This window comes from Scyliorhinus torazame, chromosome 2 (assembly GCF_047496885.1).
Source record: "Scyliorhinus torazame isolate Kashiwa2021f chromosome 2, sScyTor2.1, whole genome shotgun sequence".
In the NCBI taxonomy this organism is placed as follows: domain Eukaryota; kingdom Metazoa; phylum Chordata; class Chondrichthyes; order Carcharhiniformes; family Scyliorhinidae; genus Scyliorhinus; species Scyliorhinus torazame.
Genome location: NC_092708.1, coordinates 266,362,755 through 266,383,594, shown reverse-complemented (window position 1 = coordinate 266,383,594; position 20,840 = coordinate 266,362,755). Strand labels below are relative to the sequence as shown.

Genomic DNA, 20,840 nt, shown 5'->3' with positions numbered 1-20,840 from the left:
TTTACATCAATGACTGAGGCATAGTAGGTAAATTTGCAGACGACACAAAGATGGGGAGGAAGGTTTGATATGAGGAGGACACAAGGAGGTTGCAGATGGATATAGGTTGAGTTGAAAGAAAATCTGGCAGATCGGAGTATAATTTGGGAAAATGTGAAGTTGTTCACTTTGGCAGGAAGAATAACAATACTTAAATGGAGAACTGCAAAATTCTGAGGTGCAGAGATCTAGGTGTTCTGCTGCAGAGTCACAAAGTTAGTATGTAGGTACAGCACACAATCAAGAGGGCTAATGGAATGATAGAAGACATAGTGTCAACTTGGCTTCTTGAGTCTGCTCTGCCATTCAATGAGAGCATAACTGATCTGATGTGATGTGATAATCCTCAACTCCACTTTCCTGCCTTATCGCCATATCTCTCACCGATTAGAAATCTGTCTATCTCAGCCGTGAACATAATGACCCAGACTCTACGGTAAAGAATTCCAGATTCACTCCCCTTTGAAATAAGAAATTCCTCCTTATCTCGGTCTTAAATGGGCAACCCATGTTCCTCTGAAATTATGTCCACTGGTCCCACACTCTCTCACAAGAGGAAACAATTTCTCAGCATCTACCCTGTCAAGCTCCCTGAGAATCCTATATGTCTCAATAAGGTCACCTTTCATTCTTCTGAACTCCAGTGAGTACAGATCCAATTGACTCAAACACTCCTCATAAGAAAATTCCTCGATACCTGGGATCAACCTAGTGAACCTTCTCTGTACAGCCTCCAATGTCGGTATATCTTTCCATAGATAAGGGGGCCAAAACTGTTCACAGTATTGAAGGTGTGGGTCTAACTAGTGCCTTGTATATTTTTATCAAGACTTCCCTATTTTCAATTCTCCATTCCTTTTGATATTTAAAAAGCCAATATCCAATTTGCCTTCCCTATTACCAATTGAACTTGCATGCTATCCGTTATTACAAGAAGAATTAAAGATAAAAATAAGGATGTTATGCTTCAGCTATACAAGGCATTGGCGAGACCATATCTCTAACGCAGTGTGCAATTTTGGTCTCTTTATTTAAGAAGGGATGTAAATACATTGGAGGCGGTTCAGAGGAGGTTTACAAAATTGATACGTGGAATAAGCATGTTGTCTTATGAGGATAGTTTGGACAGGCTGAGCTTGTCTCCACTGAGGTTTAGAAGAGTGAGGTGCAACTTGGAAGTACATAAGATCCTGAATAGTCTTGACAGGGTGGATGTGTAAAGAATGTTTCCTCTTGTGGGCGAGTCCAGAACTAGGGGCACTATTTTAAATTAGGACAGAAATGAGGAGAAGCTTTTTCTGAGGGCTGTGAAACTTTGGAACTCTGTCTCAGAAGGCAGTGGAAGTAGGGTTATTTAATATTTTTAAGGCAGAGGTCAATAGATTCTTGTTAGTCAAGGTAATCAAAGGTTATCGGATCAGGAAGTGTGGAACTACAAACAGATCAGCCAAACCTTATTGAATGGCTAGCAGGCTCAAGGTGCTAAACGGCCTACTTCTGCTCTTATTTTGTATATTCATAGAAACACATATAGAAAATAGGAGGATGACATTCGGCCCTTCGAGCCTGCTCCACCATTCATTATCATGATTGATCATCAAGTTCAATACCCTGAACCTGCCTTCTCCACCCCCACCCACCTCCTCCATATCCCTTGATCGCTTTAGCCCCAAGAGCCATATCTAATTCCTTCTTGAAATTACACTGTTTTGGCCTCAACTATTTTTGTGGTAGTGAATTCCACAGTTTCACCACTCCCTGGGTGAAGAAATTTCCCCTCACCTCAGTCCTAAAAGATTTACCCTTTATCCTCAAAGTTCTGGGCACCCCCACCATCGGGAACATTTTTTCTGATTCTACCCTGTCTAATCCTGTTAGAATGTTATACGTTTCTATGAGATCCTCTCTCATTCTTCTACGCTCCAATGAATATAATCCTAAACGACTTGTTCTCTCCTCATATGACAGTCCTGTCATCCCAGGAATCAGCCCGGTAAGCCTTTGTTGCACTCCCTCTAGAGCAAGAACATCCTTCCTCAGATAAGGACGCCAAACTGTACACAATTCTCCAGGTTTGGCCTCACGAATGCCCTATACAATTCCAGTAAAACATCACTATTCCTACACTCAAATCCTCTCGCTATGAAGGCCAGCATACCATTTGCCTTCTTTACTGCCTACTGTACCCGCACACTTTCGTATGTAAATTGTTTCTCGATTAATCTAATTTAGTGAAGCAGATATCAATCAACGTCAACGGGCGAAGAACACGGAGACAGGCTATTAAGGCAATAGAGTCAATGAGTCAATCACACGAGGCAAGCAGGATTCCAAATCCCATATCCCTTTAACATACTCTTTCAACCATTTAATGTTGACTTGGATCAGGAAGATTCTTGGAACTGCTCTCTGTCCACTATCTCACTTTGCTGGAAATGTGGTGCAACCTTCAAAGCCAGTATCAAATAAGCACATTATCCCCCATGTTCTCACAAATATAAACCACTGCAAACCGGGCCCACCCCAGCCATCTCCAACAGCCTCAATCGTCCAAGATTTTCTTGATTTAACTTAGCTCCCTATCGCCAGGATTTAATCAGGCCTTTCCAGGGACATAATGCAGATCATACACATCAGGATCAAATAATTATTGGTTGTGCATCAGGATAAAAAGAGTAGCGCCAGAGCTTGCGAAAACTCAGCCACTCCTGTGCTATCATCACTTGACCCACCCCCCCAGTCAGATAGTTTGAGAGTGTATCATTTTCATCCAAGGGTTGTGATCATTTCAAATATCAACCATGTATTACCACTAACCTCAGTATATCAAAGGGGAAAAGAAAAAAACAAAATTGACTAATGGTGCTGTCCCTGACTGGTACTCCTGCTGGAAAGTGTTGGTGTGTGCTCATCATACCAAGATCTGGTTTGGGCTCAGTTACACTGTCCTTCGCAGTTACTTCAGTGTGCCGACAATCATTACCTGATCTCACATAAAGAATGGTCATTTGGGTAGATACTTCAAGGTTCCCAGTGAGCGTTGAACTGCACCCAACAAAAGTCGACTTTGGAATGAAAGAGAAATCGCAAAGAAAAAAGAAGACAACCAGAGGTTTTGCTGTTGACAGTAACATTTCAGCTACTAATAGGCACACTCAATAGTCAGAAAACGAAAGGATGAAGAACTTAGATTGAAAAAGTCTTTCATGTCCTCTGGACTTCCCAAAGTACTTCACAACTCAATGAAGCAAAGTCACTGTTATACAGTTAAATTACACACAGCAAGCTCCCAAAAACAGCAATGAGATAAATTGCTGGCTATTTTTAAATAGTTGAGGAATAAATACTGGCAGGAACTACTCCCATGATCTATTTCAAATAGTGCCATTTAATCTTTTATATCCACCTGAAAAGGTAATGGAACTATGTTTAATGGCTCATCTGACAGTATTCTCAACAGTACAGCATTCCCTCTGTGCTGCATGAATGTCAGACTGGATTTTGTGCTCAATTCTATGAAATGGCATTTGAACCCACAACATTCTGACTAATATGCATCAATGCTACCAATGAGCGAAGACTGGCACTTGGGTCGTAATATATAAGAGCACATCAGCTGCAGCAGTTGCATTTCTGTAGTGACCTGGGTCTCTCTGTCTGGTAGCAATAATATTTGCCCAATTTACCCTTGAACCATTAACCGCACATAATAATAATAATAATCATAATAATAATAATAATCGCTTATTGGCACAAGTAGGCTTCACTGAAGTTACTGTGAAAAGCCCCTAGTCGCCACAATCTGGCGCCTGTTCAGGGAGGCCGGTACGGGAATTGAACCCCCGCTGCGGGCATTGTTCTGCATTACAAGCCAGCTATTTAGCCCACTGCGCTAAACCAGCGCTAAACATGCACAGGCTTCTCTCTCACTTCTGTTCACAAAGTACATCCTGCTACAGATCAGTTACTATGTGTGAGGGTTGAGCAGCAGGAATTGAACAATGGGCATTTTCCAGAAAACTACTGCATGTTGGACACATAAAACTTAGCATACCCCCACAGGGAGATCATTGCTACCATGCAGGAATGAATCAGATTGAGCAGACACTGTTACATCCTCACCTTCAGCCACTTCCTGCTTTTCTTCAGTTTGCTGAAATTGTATACGTTTCCCTTCTCAACTTTGAGTTCTGTTGAACATAAACATTGCAGGTAATTATTAGTCACCATCACTCCACAATGCTCAAACAAAGCAAATCAGTTCATGAAATATTAAACTGAGTACCATGATTAACAAGAATTCTTGGTTAACAAGAAACAGTCAAAAATAATAACAACCAACGGCACTGCTCTTGGCAAAGTAGCAGCACAGGTCTTCTCGTGACATATTAAGTATGTCCTTAAAACTAAAAACGCATCCAGTGTAAAATACCTTTTTGCAAACACTAAACCCAATGAGGACTGAGTTTGAGTGTGTGGTGTCATTCCCAGAACAAATAGACAGTATATTTTACAGAATTCTGCCTAACCTTTAACCATGTTCACACCAAAGGAAGCATGTGGCTCGCTCAGATACTCACCTGGATGAAAGGCACCATTTAGCGAGGGTGGAGCTGTCAATGTTCTGCTGTGGCCAACTTCTGGCTGCTCTCCTAGATCCTCATCGACAGGCTCCTTCTTAATGCAGTTTAGAAGATTCCCAGAGCCTGTTTTAGACAGTGAGGGAGCCTCCTCAAGCCCATCATCACTCTCATCACTGCAACAGTAAGAGAAGAAACATATAAATTTGGTTGCAGAATGAGATTGAAACGTAAGAATACTTGGTATTACAGTTTAAATATTGAAATTGCTCTCAAGCCACTTAGCCAATGCGCAGTGAAAAAGATGGTTCATTTATGTCCAAAAGTGCCACAGATACAAAGTATAAAAGATCCAGTTCAGACACAATGAAGGATTCCCTTAATCTTAATTTTGCTTCAAATGCTGCTGAAAGGTGCATAAAGGGTTTCTGTATGTGGCCATATGTTTACATTTCTGAAAGCAAAATTTCAGACTTCTTGCATCCGCAGTATTCTGCTTTTCGATTAGGGCAGTTCTCTGCAGGTTTACGCTCAACTAACACTAAAACAGCTGCACCCTTTGGTATTCTATTTTATGATTTAACTATAACCCTTTCAAAAAAAATATGCAATTCCCATCATCACCCTACAAACAAAAGCATTGCTGCAGCAACGTAAGCTCAATGAGTGGTTTGTTTACCTGGAAATAGGTCTGTTGAAGACACTTGCAGCCTGGCGCAGAAAGGGGTCAAGTCGTAGTGCACGCTCCAGGTACTGCAGATGGAGAGGCTTCGCCAGCTCTGGACCGCTCCCATTCTCACTCTGAAGTAAGTCTGCTGCCATAGAAAGTTCCTCTCGTGCAGGAGAAACTGGGCCTTCTGAAGGTACTACAAAGATCAGGCAAATACGATCAGTAACCATCGCTGAGTACAAGTACATTCTTATAACCTCACTGTGTGAGCAATACAAGCACTAGACATACCATATAAACTAGATAAGAACACAAGAAATAAGAGTAGGTGATTCAGCCCATTGAGCATGCTCCACAATTCAGTAAGCCCACCGCTGATCTTTTACTTCAACACATTTACCTGCACTATCCCCATATCCCTCAATGTTTTTGATATGGAAGAAATTATTGATCTATTGATCTCCTCGGAGTAAAGAAATTCCTCCTCATCTCAGTCCTAAATGGTCTGTCCCTTATTCAAAGACTGTCCCATGGTTCTAGAAACCCCAGCCAACAGAAACATTGTTCCTGCATCTACCTGTTGAATAAATTTTGTATGTTTGAATGAGATCACCCCTCATTCTTCAACACTTGAGAAAAAAAGACCCAGTCTGTTTGCACATTTAACTTTTTCTCATAGGACAATCCCTCCATCCAATAATTACTCTGGTGAACCCTTTTTTGCACTCTCTCTATATATCTTTCCTTGGGTAAGGAGATAAAAACTGCATACAATACAGGTGTTGTCTCACCAAAGCTCTATATAATTTCAGCAAGACATCTTTACTACTATACTCAAATCCTCTTTTAATAAATGGTAACATATCTTCCTTCTTAATTGTTTGCTGTATCTGTGTTAGCTTTCAATGGCTCATTAACACGGACATCCAACTCCTTCTGATGTTCAACATTTCCCAGCCTTTCACCATTTAAGCAATACTCTATTCCTGATTTTCTTACCAAACGTGGATACTCACTTTTCACCACATTGTATTTCATCTGCCAAATTTTGCCCACTCACTTAGCCTCTTTAAATCCCCTTGAAGCATCTCTGTATCTTCCGCACAACTCACTTCCACCGAGTTTTTCTCATTTGCAAACTTGGAAATAATACATTTAGTCCCCACATCCAAAACGTTGATATAGATTTTGAATAGGTGGGGCCAGGCACTGATCCTTGGTACCCCACATGTCAGTCAACCAACCTGAAAATGGCCCATTTATCCTGTCATTTGTCCTTTACTCAGTTCTCGGTCCAAACCAGTATATTTCCCCCAATCCATGTCCTCTAATTTTGTTTCCTAACCTCTTACAGAGGACCTTGTCAAAAACTTTCCAAAAATCTAAAGAAACCACTTTCACCAGTTGCCCTATATCTATTCTGCTAGTTACATCCTCAAAAAACTCAACAGGCTTGTTAAACATGATTTCCCTTTCATAACACAGCCAAATCATATCATTACTTTCAAGCGTCCTGTTATCGCATTCTTCATTGTAGATTGTAATATTATTCTTTGGACTGACGTTAGGCTAACAAATTTGTAGTATCCTGTTTTCTCTCTCTCCTTTCTTAAGTAATTTCCTTTGATCATAGGGTTACATTTGCACCTTCCAATATACAGCAACCATCCTATGGTTTACAGAATTTTGAAAGATGACCATCAATGCATCTACCATCTCCACAGTCACTTTTTTCAACACTCTGGATGTAGATCATCAGATCCAGGCCATTTATCTACTTTAAATCTCATTGATTTCTCTAATACTACTTTTACTAAAATTAATATCTTGCAGTTCCTTGTTTAATCACAGAATCACTACAATGCAGGAGGCCATTCTGCACCGACCCTCTGAAAGAGAATCCTACCAAGGCCCCCCCCATCCCTGAAACCCCATAACTCCACCTAACCTTTGAACACTAAGGTTAAATGAAACTGGAGCACACAGAGGAAACCCACGCAGACAAGGGGAGAACATACAAACTCCGGACTGACAGTGACCCAAGGCTGGAATTGAACCCGGGCCCCTAGTGCTGTGAGCCAGCAATGCTAACCACTGTGCCACCCTAAAATCTCACAAGTCCCATTATTTCTGGGAGAGTTTTAGTATTTGCCTCTGAAGACAGGCAGAAAGCATTTGGTTAGTTTCTTTGCCATTTCCTTATTCCCCAATATAAATTCTCATGGCTCCGCTTGTACTGGCCCACGTTTGTGTTTGCTAATCTTGTCCTTTTTACATACCTATAGAAATATTCCCAGCCCGTTATGTTTCTTGCAAAGTGGCACAGTGGTTAGCACTGTTGCCTCATGGCACCGAGGTCCCTGGTTCGATCCCGGCCCTGGCTCACTGTCCGTGTGGAGTTTGCACATTCTCCCGTGTCTGCGTGTCACAACCCAAAGATGTGCAGGGTAGGTGGATTGGTCAGGCTAAGTTGCCCCTTAATTGGAAAAAAAATAATTGGATACCCTTTTTAAAAAAAAACATTTTTTAAAAATGTTTCTTGCTAGTTTGCTCTCGTTTCCTACTTTCCCTTGTTTTATCCTTTTCTTGGTCTTTGCAGAATTCTAAAATGCTCCCAATCCTCAGGCTAAACATTTTTTTTAGAACTTTATGCATCTCTTCTTTTGGTCTAATGCAATTCTTGATTTCTTTCGTTAGCCACAGTTGTAACACCTTTCCTTGCATTAAAGGAATATATTTTTGCTATAAACTATGTATCAGTCCTTTAAATATTAGCCATTCCTGGTCTACCGTCATACCTTTCAACGTAGCTTCCCAATCCACCACAGCCAATTTGCCCCTCACACCTACATAGTTTCCTTTCTTTAGATTGAAGACCCTAGTTTCTGACTGAACTACATCACTTACAAACTGGATGCAAAATTCTACCATATTATGGTCACTCATTACGAAAAGCTCCTTTACATGAAGTGTTAGGTGTTTATAGTGTTTTGAGGACAATCAGCAAGATAAGCAAGATAAATAACATTTACAAGCTCTGAGTATAGACCATCATGCAATGAAATAAAACTTACAGCTCCAAGCATGCATCTAGTGATATAAAGGCACTCTGATTGCTATAAAGGAAGTATCTATCTTTTCCAGTCTTTTTTAATTCTGTGGGTTCACAATGATTTCCCCCTTAATTTGTCCATTCAGAAGATATTAATACTAAACATGATGAGATTAACTGCTATTTTAACAAGGCAGCAATTCTCCAATATTTTCAGCTACACTTGTGCGTATTTGGGCGACACGGTAGCGCAGTGGGTAGCACTGTTGCTTCACAACTCCAGGGTTCCAGGTTCGATTCCCGGCTTGGGTCACTGTCTGTATGGAGTCTGCTGGTTCTCCCTGTATCTGCGTGGGTTTCCTCCAGGTGCTCCGGTTTCCTCCCACAAGTCCTGAAAGACATGCCGTTAAATGAACTGGACATTCTGAATTCTCCCTCTGTGTACCCGAACAGGCGCCGGAATGTGGCGATTAGGGGCTTTTCACAGTTATTTCATTGCAGTGTTAATATATGCCTACTTGTGACAATAAAGATTATTGGAAGCGGCACGGTAGCACAGTGGTTAACACAGTTGCTTCACAGCTCCAGGGTGTCAGGTTCAATTCCCGACTTGGGTCACTGTCTGTGCGGAGTCTGCACGTTCTCCGTGTCTGTGTGGGTTTCCTCCGGGTGCTCCAGTTTCCTCCCACAATCCAGAAATGTGCAGTTTAAGTGGATTGGCCATGCTAAATTGCCCTTAAGAGTCCAAAAAGGTTAGGTGGGATTGCTGGGTTACCGGGATAGGGTGGAGGTGTGGGCTTAGGTGGTACGCTCTTTCCAAAAGCCAGTGCAGACTTGATGGGCCGAATGGCCTCCTTCTGCACTGTAAATTCTATAATTCTATGATTTATCACATTGAAAGCTATCGTCTGGTGTTGAATTCTTCCATTGTCACTACAGTGCTCCAACTTCTACCCTGAATATTTTTATTGCCCATTGATACTATTGTTCCTCGTCTCAGTTGATAGCCTCTCATTTCTGAGTCAGTTGGTCTGTGGGCTATTTCAGAGTTATCGGCATACAATCAAGGTTGACACTCAGTGCTGTACTAAGGGGATGCTGCACTGTCAGAGGTGCCATTTTTCCCAAACAAGATGTAAAACTAAGCTCCCCTCAACCTCTCAGATGGAAGAGATCACATGACACTATTCAAAGAACTGTGACACAGCCAATACCCTCAACCAACAACACTTTAAGACATAACCTAGTCATATATCTCATTGTTATTAGTGGGATCTTGCCATGTGCAAACTGGCTGCTATGTTTCCTTCAAAAGTGACAATGTTTCAAAAGATACTTATATGGAAGCTTGTGATTTTTGTGCTACATGCTCCAGAGTCAGTCCAAGATTGGTGGAGCTTGACAGTGATCATAGTGATAGGACATGCTGTTTGTAACAGCTGGAGGTTTTCTAAAAAATATAGCACTGGACAATGTTACTTAACAGATATTACTACTATACCCTGCGTTAATATATTAATTGCTGTCACTATCAACAAATTCTAGTGCTGGGACCATGGCGATTTTTGTTAGGACTGATTAGTAGCAAATAACATTCACATTACACCAGTGCCAGGCAATGACAATCTCCAACAGAAGAAAATGTAATCATGCACCTCATCAGTCACGAGCATTACTCATCACTGAAACCCGCACAAACATCCTGAGGTTCACCATTGTCCAGAAACTGAACTGGACCAGCCATATAAATACTGTGACTGCAAGATCTGGTTAGAAGCTGGGAATTCTGCACCAAGTAACTAACCTCTGAATTCCCACTGTCCACCATTGACAAGGCACATTTAGGAGTTGCTTGGGTGAGTGCAGATTCAACAACGCTCAAGAAGTTCAATACCATCCAGGGCAAAGCAACCCATTTGTTCACCCCACCCACCATTTAAAAGTTTATTCCCTCCGCCACTGGCACACAGTGGCAGCAGCATGTACCACTTACAAGATGCACTGCAGCAACAGGGGAGGCGGTGATGTAGTGGTTTTGTTATTCAACTAGTAATCCAGAGACCCAGAGTAATGTTCTCGGGGTCTGGGTTTGAACGCCACCATAGCAGATGGTGGAATTCAATTCCAAATCTGGAACTAAAAGGTTAATGATGACATTGTCGATTGTGGTAAAATAAAATCATCGGTACCGCCACTGTCCTTCAAGGAAGACAATCTGCCGCCCTTAGTTGTTGGTCTGGTCTCCATGTGACCCCAGACGTGGTTGGCTCCGAAATGGCCCAGCAAGTCATTCAACTGTTTCAAACTGCTACAGCAAATTTGGATAAGGAATGAAAGCGAACAGACCACCCGGTATTGACCAAGGCGCCAGAAACAACAGCCCTGTCGACCGTGCAAGGTCCTTCGCGCTTGCATCTGGGTTCTTGTGCCAAAATAGGGAGAGCTGTCTCACAGGCTAGACAAGCAACAGCCTGACATAGTCATATTCGTAAAATCATATTCTTACAGATTACGTGTCAGACACCAGCATCCCTGCCTCACCAGCAGGACTGACCCAGCAGAGGTGGGGGGACAGTTGTATAGTCAGGAGGAGGTTGCCCTGGGAGTCCTGAACATCAACTCGGGAATCCATGAAGTCGCATGGCATTAAGTCAAACATGAACAAGGAAACCTCCTGCTGATCATCATCCCCCCCCACCCCTAATGATGATTCAATACTGCTAAACACTTTCAGGAAGCTCTGAAGGTGGCAAGGACGCAGATTGTCCTCTGGGTGGGGGACTTTAATGTCCATCATAGAGAGTGGCTCCATAACACCACCACTGATTGAGTTGGTCAAGTACTGAAGGACATGGCTGTGAGACTGTGGTGTGCGGAAGATGTTGGAATAACCAAGAGAGGAAAGCATTTCTTTCTTAAAAATATATTTTATTCCAAATACAGTAACATCACAGACAGCAACCAAATATAAACAGGTTTCTGTTTGTTAATTTTCCCTTTTTTATCCCCAAAACTACGATTACCCCAACCCCCACCCACTGGCGATAAATAAATCCTTAAATAAATACAGAAAGAGCCTCCATCTTACTCCTCCGGCCTCCTGAGATCGAACTTGATCTTCTCCAGTTTTAAAAATTCATACAAATCCCCCGGCCACGCCAAGCACCCGGTGGTACCGCAAACCTCCAACTCAGAAAGATTCGCCACTGGACAATCAAAGAGGTGAAGGCCATGCCATAGTGTCCCCCCACACCCCAGCAGCTCAGAAACACCAAAGATCGCCACTGAAGAGCACAGTAACAACAGAGAAAAACATAGTTGACCTCATTCTCACCAACCTTCCTGCTGCTGTCATAGAGCCATAGATGTTCACAGCATGGAAACAGGCCCCTCCGGCCCAGCCCATCCACGCCGCTCAGTCTCCACCACCAAGGCAGTCCCACCTGCTCACACTTGGCCCACATCAGTCCATACCCACCCCGACCATGCAACTGTCCAACTGTTTTCCAAGGAAAAAATGTACCCACCTCTACCACTGCCCCTGGCAGCTCATTCCAGATGCTCACCACCCTCCGGAATTTCTCCTCCGGAATATATACTGTCTACAACAGTACCAGTAGGAGTGACCACTGCACAGTCCTTGTGAAGGTGAAGTCCTGTTTTCACATTACGGATTTGCTCCATCGTCTTATGTGGAACTAACATCATACTGAATGGGACAGAATTCAAATAGATCTAGCAACTCCGAGGTCCCAGGTTCGATCCCTGCTCTGGGTCACTGTCTGTATGAAGTTTGCACATTCTCCACGTGTTTGTGTGGGTTTCGCCCCCACAACCCAAAGATGTGCAGAGTAGGTGGATTGGCCACGCTAAATTGCCCATTAATTGGAAAAAATGAATTGGGTACACTAAATTTATTTTGAAAAAAGAAAAAAAAAAGATCTAGCAACTCAAGACGATGCAATCATGAAGAGCTATGGGCCATCAACAGCAAACTTGCACTCAACTGTAATCTGTAACCTCGTGGCCTGGCATATTCCTCACTCCACCATTGCCACCAAGCCAGGGGATCAACCCTGTTTCAATGAAGAGTGCAGGAGGGCATGCCAGGAGCAGCACCCGACAAATTTAAAATGGGTTGTCAACCTGATGAAGCCACAACACAAGACTACTTACATGCCAAACAGCATAAGCAACAAGAGCTAAGCAATTCCACAACAAACAGATCAGAGAAGCTCTGCAGTCATGCCACATCTGGTTATGAATGATGGTGGACAATGAAACAACTCACTGAATGAGGCTGGCCCCAAAATATCTCCAACTGACTGGGCTGCACAGTGGCTAGCACTGCTGCCTACAGCGCTGATGACTGGGTTCGCTCCTGGCCCCAGGTCACTGTCCGTGTGGAGTTTGCACATTCTCCCCGTGTCTGCAGTGGTCTCACCACACAACCCAAAGATGTGCAAGCTAGGTGGATTGGCCACGCTAAATTGCCCCTAAATTGGAAAGAAATAATTGTGTACTCTCAAATTTATTAAAAAAGAAAATTTAAAAAATGTATCTCTATCCTCAATGTTGGAGGAGTCCAGCATATCAATGATAAAGATGAGACTGAAGCATTTGCTACAATCTTCAGCCAGAAGTGCCAAGTGGATGATCCATCTTGCCCTCCTTCAGGGGCCCAGGCAACAGTACTGAAGACTTGTGCTCCAGTATTAGCTGTGCCCCGAGCCAAGCTGTTCCTGTATAGCTGCAACACTGGTATTTATCAGACAAAGTGGAAAATTGTCCTGGTGAGCCTTGTACACAAAAATCAGGACAAATCCAGCATGGCTAATTACCGCCCCATTAGTCTACTCTTGATCATCAGTAAAGTGACCCAAGGGGTCTTCAGCAGTGCTTTCAAGCAGCACTTGCTTAGCAATAACTTGCTCAATGACACTCTGTTCTTCCAGGATGATTCAGCTCCTGACCTCAATACAGCCTTGGTTCAAACATGGACAAAAGAGCTGAACTCTTGAGGTGAATTTGAAGTGACTGCCCTTGACATCAAGGCAGCATTTGACCACTGGTGGCCATCAAGGAACCCAAGCAAAACTGGGGTCAATGGGAATCAGGGGGGAAACATCCACTGGTTGGAGTATTATGTAGCATGAAAGAAAATGGTTGTGGTTTTTGGAGGTCAAACGTCTCAGTTCCAGGACATCACAGCAGGAGCCCCTAAGATCCAATCATCTTCAGCTACTCCATCCACGACCTTCCTTCCATCAGGTCAGAAGTGGGCGTGTTTGCTGATGATTACACAGTGTTCACCACAATTGACAACTGTTCAGAAATTGAAGCAGATAATGTTTAAATGCAGCAAGTCCTGAACAATATCCACGTTAGGCTGACAAGTAGTAAGCCAAACAAGTGCCGATAAATCACCATCTGCAATGAGAGAATCTGATCATTTCCCTTGACATTCAATGACATCACTATTGCTGAATGCTTCACTATCAACATCTGGGGGGAGGTCACCATTAAACAGAAACTGAACTGGACTAGGCATATACTTAAGCTACAAGAGAAAGTCAGAGGTTAGGAATGCTGCAAGAGTAACTCACCTCCTGATTCCTCCACCCCCCCCCCCCCCAAGGTAGCAGGAGGGTGAGGTGGCACATGGGTAGGATGGCAGAGTGGCAAGCGGGTAGGATGGAAGGTGGCTGAGGTCATACCTGTGTGGGTTGGCAGATGGTTAAGTTAAATAGATGTGTAGCCATCTGGGATGGCCACTTTCAGAACACAAAATGGATACACACAGAGACTATAGGGAAATGTGGACAATACTAGGCAACAAGCAAGCACAGAGTCTGAATGTATATTTGGAAAGCAGTCAGCAGAATCAAAACTTTGGGTCGATTAACATTGCTGGACCATCTCCGAGGAACAAAGGACTAATAATCAGGTAGCCGATACTGTCGCAGACATCCCGGCGCCAGGACCTCAACCGAAAGACACAAACAAAGCAAGGCCAATGGCCACCTAGGACACGCCCAGCCATCAGGGCACCCATTCCTTTATTGGTTTAGATCGATGACAATGATCAAGAAGCTGCCCAATTAATTGGGACCAAGTTTAAGGCCCGCCTAAAAGCGCGCAAAGCCCCTCCAAGTATAACAAGGAACTCCCACCAGAGATTCAGTCTCTTGGATTCGGCTCTCAAGCGGAGAGACCCATCCACCAGCATCACCAGAAGCAAGTAAGTTCAAGGTCAACGCTCGCTACCATGCGGACAACCTTAGCTGTACTCCTATTACCTCATCGAACCCAACAGCCTCAGATCCGAACAACGGCCATTGTTCCTCTGACCTAAGTGGGCATCCGAAGTTAAGTATAGGTGTTAGTGATAGAGATAGTTTAGTTTGTAGTGTTATCGTGCATGAGTAAATCATACTGTGTGTAAATAAATACCATTGACTTTGGACTAACTAACTGATGTATGGGCTCTTTGATCGGTATTTGGGTTGAACCTTGTGGCGGTATCGAGAGATACCTGGCGACTCAAGTATACTCATAATTAGGATTAAGAAAGGCAACCTTATTAACCGCCATATTTATAACAAGTAAACAGAGCAACAGATGGGTAGTTGAGTTGGAAGGAATTGTCAGGTTGGGAGCCAGGCTGTGAATGAGTTGGGTGGTAGGGGTTCATCAGGTTAGCTTTCGAGGGCAAGAGCGGTCAGTTGTAGTTACCCAGGATGGGTAACCATCCAGGTGGGAGCTGCCCAAACTCTCCAGCTCACTCTCAAGAATCAGAGATTTTTACCAGAGGGTCCCGGGGAGCATTGCAATTGCCCAACTGACATTCAAACACCTCAGACAGTTCCCATGGAGTTATTGTTCCAAGACTTCCGCGGGGTCTCACCTGCAATCCAGAGACCAGAAGGTTGAGGCCATAATCTGGCCCCTGATATTATCGTTGCCCTGGATTGCAATGTTCCTGCAATATGCATGATCGCTCTTACACTTAGAATGAGAGCTGAGGTTATTCAGACACACACAATTCTGAGGGGACTTAACAGGGTGGACACTGAAAGATGTTCCTTCTTATGGGAGGGTCTCAAACTTGGGGACACTGTTTAAAAATAAAGGGTCTCCCACTGAAGGTTGAGATGAAGAGAAATATTTCTCTCAGTGGGTTGTAAGTCTGTGAAGCTTTCTTCCCACGAGAACATTGGAGACAGGGTCTTTGCACATTTTTAAGACTCCGTTAGATTGATTACCTGTCAATCAATAATTGAAGGGTTTGGGGGGTAGATAGCAAAGTAGAAGCCACAATCAGATCAGTCATCTTATCAAATGGCAGAGCAGGTTCAAGCGACCAAATGGCCTACTCCTGCTCTGAATTCACATACCATTCGTCCACTGGGTCTCTTTACTGTGTCTTGGGTGCTGTTGTACCCAAGACAAAACCAGTCAATGATTCTGGTGTCGTGCCCACTATTTGTTAAACCCAAACTAGTTTTGTGCTTCGGACCACTACTGTGTTAGTACCGTACTAGCACAGTATCCAACACACGATGATGTGATACAAGTTTATTCACTGTGTACAGTGCCTGTATATTACTGAAGTGCATCCTTCCATCTTCAAGCCGACGCATGCTGGGTTTATGTTATCACTCGTCCTAATCTAGACCTTGGCACTTCGGTAATATTCAGCACAACATGCGCTCCACTGCTTCCAAGGACACTATCCTTTCAAAGATGCAATTCCCAGAACTGCAAAGTATTTCAGATTTATTCTAACCAGGGTTTTGTCTAGCTGTCACAAAACCTCTACCCCATTATATTCTGGACCTGTTGATATGAAGGCTAATATTCCATTAGCCTTTTTGAATGAAGACTTCTTGGTAGTTTGTAAAATGGCCGCTTTTAGATGATCTGTGTTTATGAACCCCGAATCATCTCTGCCAGTGAAGGTGAACAGAGGTAATGTTTTTGCTCCTGTTTTTCAAGTCTGAGTATCAGGAAACAGAGGTAGCTATAATTTATATTTGTATTTATGATATTTGAAATAGGGTATACCTTTCAATAAGTTTAATTTTGTGCTTCTACATTTGAAAGGAGATGATTTAGTTTGGTTTAGATGCATGCATGATAATGCAGGTTTCCGACATGAAAGCAAACAGGGTTTAAAGGAAAACAAGGCAGTTGCTTGGTAACCAGAGCCATCCTAGAACCGAAAGAACTTTGAGATAGCTGTAAGCTGGTGCCAGAAGAAGCTGAGCATTGGGAACTGCAAAGAACAGATTACCAAAGAACAAAAGAAAGTCCCAGAAACCAGGGAATTGGTTGTGTTGCCCTATTATGTATTTTCTTTTATTCCCTTTTCTTCCAAATGCAAGATCCAGATTTAAAGTTGGCTAGATGAGAAGCTAGAAATCCAAGGTAAATCAAAAGTTTGGCAACGCCATAATACAGCCAGTTCTATTGGCATGGCAGGGTACCTGATTTGTGCAGAAACGTGAATGCACAGGCAATCCAAGGCAGAGGAATACTGAAAGGAAAGATTGAAATCCTGGAGGTGGAACATTGGTGAAAACATCAGAGATAAAGCTTTGTTTGGGGGAATATTCCAAGTGTGTTCTTCGAGAGTGGAGTTTGGAAACACCCATGTAGAAGTCAGGGGTCCAGCGAGACCAGTTGGCTCAGTGTGACAAGCATCTGGGGGGGATTCCAGAGAATCCTGGAGGTTAAGGGATATGCAGGATTGGATAAGGAAACAAATGGAGGCTAATGGCATACAGGAGGCTCAAAATCATGGATGACCTAAAGCACTGTTTTTCAAACTTTTTTCCCCAGGACGCCTGTTTTATCCTCACAACTCATTTGAAATTAGGTTCAAAGCAGAAGACAGTGCGCAGATTTCAACCAGTTCCTTTGTGCCGTCTTCAACTTTATGAAAACGAAAATCCAACCTCACATAAGAAGGGCAACAGCAACAAAGTTCTCGTTTTCCTCAGTACTGGATACTCCTGGGAGATGCTACTCCCAAATGCTGACAGGCTCATGGGCTTTTGGTGTTTTTAATGTGGCATCACAGGTCAGCTACAGCAGTGTAGCTTTTTAATTTGGAGTCAGCTCTAAGTTAACAACTGACTCTGCGATCACAAGCTTAAAAAGAATTTTGCACCCACCAGTTCTTTTTCCAAATCTGAAATTTCTCCTCTTATTTGCAAGTACTTCCCTGCATATAACACACATGGGCTTTGCATCCTTATTTGCATTGGCATAATTGACAAAACCATATACTGCTTTGTTTCTGAGTTAAGTTCCTTCTTTGTTGGCTGTTAACCAGAGGCCCTGGAGTTCTGTACAGAGCTAATACTCGCACTGCTCTGTCCTGCCCTGGACTCTCCCCAGCAGATTCAATTGTGAGATCCTGTCCAGTAGGTACACTGCCTACAAGGGCAGCAGTGATTAGCACTGCTGCCTACAGCGCCGAGGACCTGGGTTCAATCCCAGCCCCGGAGTTGGCACACATTCTCCCCGTGTCTATGTGGGTTTCACCCCCACAACCCAAAAATGTGATTAGGGTGGATTGTCCACGCCAAATTGCCCCTTCATTAGAAAAAAAAATTGGCTACTCCAAAATTAAAAAAAGATACACTGCCTATTTATGTCTCTGGTCGCCTCTTACTTTTAAGAAAACAATCATCTTCACAGTCCTCTCACCAGCAGCTAAAAAATGGAAGCATCTTTGCTCCTTCATTTGGCACCAAAGGCACGTACACGCAAGGTGCATGACCTGTACGATGAAATGAGTATTTTGCATCTTTCTTCACTATAGAGAAGGACAATAGAGGCATAGAAAGCACGGAGGGGGATTGTGAACTAATTGAACAGATTAGCATCAAGATGGAGGAGGTGTGAATAGTTTTAGCAGGCCTAAAAGTGGATAAATCCCTGTGTCCAGATGAGATGTATCCTAGGCTGTTGGATGAGGCAACGGAAGAGATTGCAGAGGCTGTGGCACCAATTTTCAAATCTTCTCTGACCACAGGCGAGCCGCCAGAGAACAGCTAATGTGGTACCATTATTCAAGAAGGGAAGTCGGGAAAAACTAGGAAATTACATGCCAGTGAGCCCAAAATATAAATGGTAGGGCAATTATTGGAAAACATTTTGGGGAGAAGGGAGGAGAATGGGGATGAGAAAATATCAGCCATGATTGAATGGCAGAGCAGACCCGATGGGCCGAGTGGCCTAATTCTGCTCCTATGCCTTATGGTCTTATGGGACAGAATTAATCTCCACATGCTGATGCAAGGACCGATCAAGCATAGTCAGCATGGCTGTCGCAGGGGGAGATAATTTCTCACAAATTTGATTGAATTTTGAGGTGACTAGGAGTGTAGATGAGGGCAGTGCAGTTGATGGACTTCACTCAGGCTTTTGACAAGGGAGATTGGTCAAGAAGGTTAAGAGCCCATGGAATCCAGGGAAATTTGGCAAATTGGATCCAAAATTGGCTTAGTGGCAGGAGGCAGAGGGTGATAGGCCAAGGTTGATTTAGTGACTGGAAGCCTGTGTCCAGTGGTGTTCCACAGGTATCAGTGCTGGGTCCCTTGCTGTTTGTGGTGTACATTCATGATCTAGACGTATAATCAGTAAGTTCACAGATGACACAAAAATTGGTGGTGTGCTAAATAGCGAGGAGGAAAGCCTTGGATTATAGGATGATATAGACGGGCTGATCATTTGGGCAGAACAGCGGCAAATGGAATTTAACCCCGAAAAGTGTGAGATGATGTATTTTGGGAGGACTAACAAGGCAAGGGAAGACACTAGGAAATGTAGAGGACCTTGGGGAGCATGTCCAAAGATCCCTGAAGGCAGCAGGAGAGGTAGATACAGTGGTTAGGAAGGATATGATACACTCCTAAATTTGAGGCGATACAGATTGTGAATTAGTAATGGGTTGAAAGAGGGCAGCACAGTGGCACAGTGGTCAGCATTGCTGCCTCACAGTGCTGAGGTCCCAGGTTCGATCCCGACCCTGGGTCATTGTTCGTGTGCAGTTTGCACATTCTCCCAGTGTTTGCGTGGGTTTCACCTTCACAACCCAAAGATGTGCACGGTAGGTGGATTGGCCACGTTAAATTGCCCCTCAATTGGAAAAATGAATTGAATACTCTAAATTTATTTTTATAAAAGAAAAAAAAAGTAATGGGTTGAAGGGTTCTGGAGAGCGAGCAGGAAGCTGGAGTTGAGGGCAAAATTATATCAGCCGTCATTGTATGAATTGGCAGAGCAGGCTCGAGAGGCTGAATTGCCCAATCCTGCTCCTAGTTCTTATTCTTGCCTTTATTAGCCCAGGCATGGAATACAAGAGCAGGAAGGTTATGATGGAGCTGTATGAAACACTGGTTAGGCCACAGCTAGAGTACTGTATGCAATCCTGGTCACCACACCATAGGAAGGATGTGATTGCACAAGGGTGCAAAAGACATTCACCAGGGTGATGCCTGGACTGGAGTGTTTCAGCTATGAAGAGGCTGGTTAGACTGGGGTTGTTTTCCTTAGAGCAGAGAAGGTCGAGGAGGGATCTCATTGAAGTGTACAAAATTGAGGGACATAGATAGGGTAAATAGAAAAAAGTTTTTCAACTTAGTAGAGGGGCCAATAACCAGGGGGCATAGATTTAAGCAAGAGGCAGGATATTCAGAGGAGAGTTGAGGAAAACCTTTTTCACCCAGAGTGTAATGCAAATCAGGAACTAAAGGGTGGTAGAGGTGGGAACCCTCAGCGTTTAGGAAGTATTTAGATGAGCACTTGAAACGCCATAGCATACAAGGCTTTGGACCATGTGCTGGAAAATTGGATTAGACTAGATAGGTACTTAATGGCTTGCCCAGACACAATGGGCTGAAGGGCCTTTTTCTGTGCTGTAAAACTCTACAGGGCAGGCGTTAAGAGCATTTAACATCGGTGGGCTTCCCACAAGTGATTTCCGGTCTTGGCCAAGGACCAATCACCCATTTATACCACTGTTACACTGGGAAAATCGGTTCCAACTGACAGCAATTCGACTTACAAGTCAGAGGACTGCCTGTACTGTAAAACCTTTGTTTCTCTATGCCACTCTTTGATGAGTGTATGCAAATAAATTAACCTTATGAATCATCCTATCCGAGTTGGCTGTCAGGTTATTACTAGAAAGTTGGACACACAACCGAGAGGTTGGGAAATACGCCACCACTTATAAAGAGGGAAAGGTTTACGGACAGGTGATGAGGGACAAAATTAGTGCAGTTTAAATTAACCCAACCACTGTCCGTAATAGTGTCAATATCTCAAATTAGACAATTTTGTTTTTTTAATCTAGAGTACCCAATTCTTTTCTTTCCAATTAAAGGGCAATTTAACATGGCCAATTCACCTACCTTGCACATCTTTTTCGGGTTGTGGGGGTGAGACGCACGCAGACACAATGAGAATGTGCAAACTCCACTCG

At 43.4% G+C, this 20,840-nt stretch overlaps 1 protein-coding gene across 5 annotated transcripts in view; it reads right to left on the bottom strand.

Moving 5' to 3' along the window:
- ino80 (INO80 complex ATPase subunit) overlaps positions 1–20,840 on the bottom strand; it is a 415,492-nt gene that overhangs the window by 357,928 nt on the left and 36,724 nt on the right. For all 5 annotated transcript variants that reach the window (XM_072486849.1, XM_072486876.1, XM_072486859.1 and 2 more), the window contains exons 2-4: positions 5,299–5,485; positions 4,620–4,795; positions 4,162–4,229 (exon numbers count right to left, since the gene is read on the bottom strand). In XM_072486849.1, the coding sequence (XP_072342950.1) occupies positions 4,162–4,229; positions 4,620–4,795; positions 5,299–5,485 (431 nt within the window). The remainder of the gene's footprint in view (positions 1–4,161; positions 4,230–4,619; positions 4,796–5,298; positions 5,486–20,840) is intronic.